Source organism: Microtus ochrogaster, unplaced genomic scaffold (genome assembly GCF_000317375.1).
Source record: "Microtus ochrogaster isolate Prairie Vole_2 unplaced genomic scaffold, MicOch1.0 UNK6, whole genome shotgun sequence".
Taxonomy (NCBI): domain Eukaryota; kingdom Metazoa; phylum Chordata; class Mammalia; order Rodentia; family Cricetidae; genus Microtus; species Microtus ochrogaster.
In genome coordinates, this window is record NW_004949104.1 from 11,978,359 (window position 1) to 11,981,384 (window position 3,026).

The 3,026-nt window shown below is 41.4% G+C and overlaps 1 protein-coding gene across 3 annotated transcripts in view; it reads left to right on the top strand.

Annotated features, from left to right (window-relative positions):
• The window catches only part of Thoc5 (THO complex 5), a 36,833-nt gene that overhangs the window by 2,713 nt on the left and 31,094 nt on the right, over positions 1–3,026 (top strand). For all 3 annotated transcript variants that reach the window (XM_013353375.2, XM_005366150.3, XM_013353376.2), the window contains exon 2: positions 372–490. In XM_013353375.2, the coding sequence (XP_013208829.1) occupies positions 395–490 (96 nt within the window). In that variant the 5' untranslated portion in view covers positions 372–394. The remainder of the gene's footprint in view (positions 1–371; positions 491–3,026) is intronic.

Sequence of the window (3,026 nt, forward strand, 5' to 3'; positions counted from 1 at the left end):
TCCTCTGGAAGAGCAGCCAGTGCTCTTAACTACTGAGCCATATCTCCAGCCCTTTCTTTCTAAAAAAAAAAAATAAAAAATAAATAGTTTTATTAATTCTTTGAAAATTTTGTGCAATATATTTTTCAGTTGTCACTTTCTAAGTATATGTTTTGCCAACATCTATATCTGTGCACCACATATGCAGTTGGTATTTGTAGAGGTCAGAGGACATTGGGTGCCCTGGAACAGTAGTTCTAGATGGTTATGAACTGTTGGCTGGGTTCTAGGAGTCAAACAGGGTCCTCTGGAAAAGCCACAAGTGCTCCTAACTGCTGAGACATCCATCCAGACCCTCTGGGAAATCTTTAAAAGCTTTCTCTTCTTAATAGCTCTCTGACCTGGAAGAGCAACAATGTCATCAGAATCCAGCAAAAAACGGAAGCCCAAAGTGATCCGAAGTGACGGAGCCCCAACTGAAGGGAAACGGAATCGGTCTGACACAGAGCAGGTAAAGTTAGCCAGGGTTCTGTGCTGCTGGAAAAGTGCAGACTGGCCAAATGACTGTCCAGGAGTGTCCAGAGACTTCTGGTTGTTCATACTAGACCAGGTAATTAGAATTCCCATGATATAACAAAAGATGAATATTCACATCAAGTGCAAATATTGGGTATGATCAATACCTGCACAGAGAGCATGTTCCAGCATGCTGTTCCCAGCTTTCCTATGGTTCTAAGGTTTCCTTGTGCTAACTGCACAGCTCTAGAGCTTCCAAGACCAAGAAATTTCATTCTATTTTGTTATTTCGAGACAGGGTTTCTCTGTAGCTTTGGAGCCTATCCTGGAACTAGCTCTTGTGGACCAGGCTGGCCTCGAACTCACAGAGATCTGCCTGCCTATGCCTCCCGAGTGCTGGGATTAAAGGTATGCACCACCACCCAGCTTGGCCCAGGAGTTCTTTTTATCAGCAGGGTCTTAATTTTAAGTATATGGATGTTTTACCTGCATCTGTGTCTGTGCACACATGTGTGCAGTGCCCCTGGAGGCCAGAAGAGGGCATCAAATGCTTGGACCTGGAGTGAGATGGTTGTAAGCTGTTGTGCAGGTCCTGGGAATTGAGTCAGGTCCTTTGGAAGAGCACTGGTTGCTGCTAACTGCTGAGTTATCAGCCCCAGGCTGATTGGTTGGTTTCTGTTGTTTTGAAACAGGGTCTCACTATGTAGCCAAGGTTAGCTCCAAGCTGGAGATATCTTGGGTCATCATTTGGATATACTTGGATTACTGGTGTGTGCCACCACAGCTAGCTTGTTTATTGAAATAGACTAAGGAAACAAATCAGATTAAATTTAAATTAAAAAGCAACATGGGGGGCTGGAGAGATGGCTCAGAGGGTAAGAGCATTGCCTGCTCTTCCAAAGGCCCTGAGTTCAATTCCCAGCAACCACATGGTGGCTCACAAACATCTGTAATGAGGTCTGGTGCCCTCTTCTGGCCTGCAGGCATACACGCAGAAAGAGTATTGTATACATAATAAATAAATAAAAATATTAAAAAAAAAGCAACATGGGTTTATATGCCGATTAGTGGTAGAGCCTGTGTTCAGACTGTACAAGGCCCTGGATTAGAGCCTCCTATCAAGAAATAAGCCAATGCTTTTATAATTTGTATATTTGTTTAACTCATAGGCACAGATTTATTTTATTTTATTTTTGAGACAGGGTTACCCTGTGTAACTTTGGCTGTCCTGGAACTCACTCTGTAGACCATTGAACTCACAGAGATCTGCCTGCCTCTGCCTCCCAAGTGCTGGGATTACAGGCGTGAGCCACCACTCTCTGGTGAGTTTTTGTTTTTTTTTTTTAAGATTTATTTATTTCTGTTTTAGTGCATTGGTGTTTTGCCTGCATGCATGTCTGTATGAGGGTGTCAGATCCCCTGGAACTGGAGTTACAGACAGCTATGAACTGCCATGTGGGTACTGGGAATTGAACATGGGTCCCCTGGAAGAGAAGCCAGTGCTTTTAACTGCTGAGCCATCTCTCCAGCCCAGGTAAAAACATATAAACAAGTGCAGAAAATAAGTCCTCTTTTACCACCCAGAACTCATTAAAAAATATTTTTATGTGTTTTAAGTTTTTTTGCCTGAGTCATGTGTGTGCAGTACCTGTAGAGATCAGAAGAAGGTCCTGGTTCCCATGAAACTGGAGTTACAGACAATTGTGGGCCACCATGTGGTTGCTGGGAATTGAAGCTGGGTCTTCTCCAAGATCAGCAGGTGCTCTTAATCACTGAGCTACACTAACACTCTGAATTAATTCTAATACATTTAAATGGGAATTTATGGAAAGAATAAAGTGAAGAGAAAATGAAACACAGTTTTTCCCTTTAGTTTAAGGAAATCAAAATTAATGTAGAGATTTTCTGTGTTTGCTCTGACTATAGCATTGTTAATTTGATTTTAGGTCTTGTGCTATAGTCCAAGCTGGCTTGAAGTCAGCATTGTCCTGCCTCCATCTTCCAAGTGCGATGATTATAGGAATAGGCCACAATGCCTGGCAAATAGTGCTTTTTAAGTTTTTGTTTGTGTATATATGTTCATATGTGTGTGGGTACACATGTATGTATGTGTGCACACATTGTATGTTTGTGTCTGTAGGCTGATATTGGGTGTTGATATTTGGTATCTTCCTTTACCTTATTTATTAAGGCAAACATCTGTGTTTATCTGGATGTGAAGTTTCCTTAATCAGCATGGACAATGTGATCCTAGCTTGTTTAAAAATAAAAATTCACAGTATTCACAGTGAAGTTGTTTTGGGATGAGAAGTGAAATTACAGGCCATTAAAAAAATGTGTTGTGTATATTTGGGGTATGTGGCACTAGTGGACCATGGCGCACATCTAATACTCAGAGAATAGCTTGTGGGAGTCATCTCCTTCAGGTCTGGCAGTCCAGAACTCAGGTCATTAGGTTGACCTCACAGGTCATATTTTACTTTGTTTTTGATATGTCTCTTTCCTGAATTCTTTTTTTTTTTTTTTTTTTT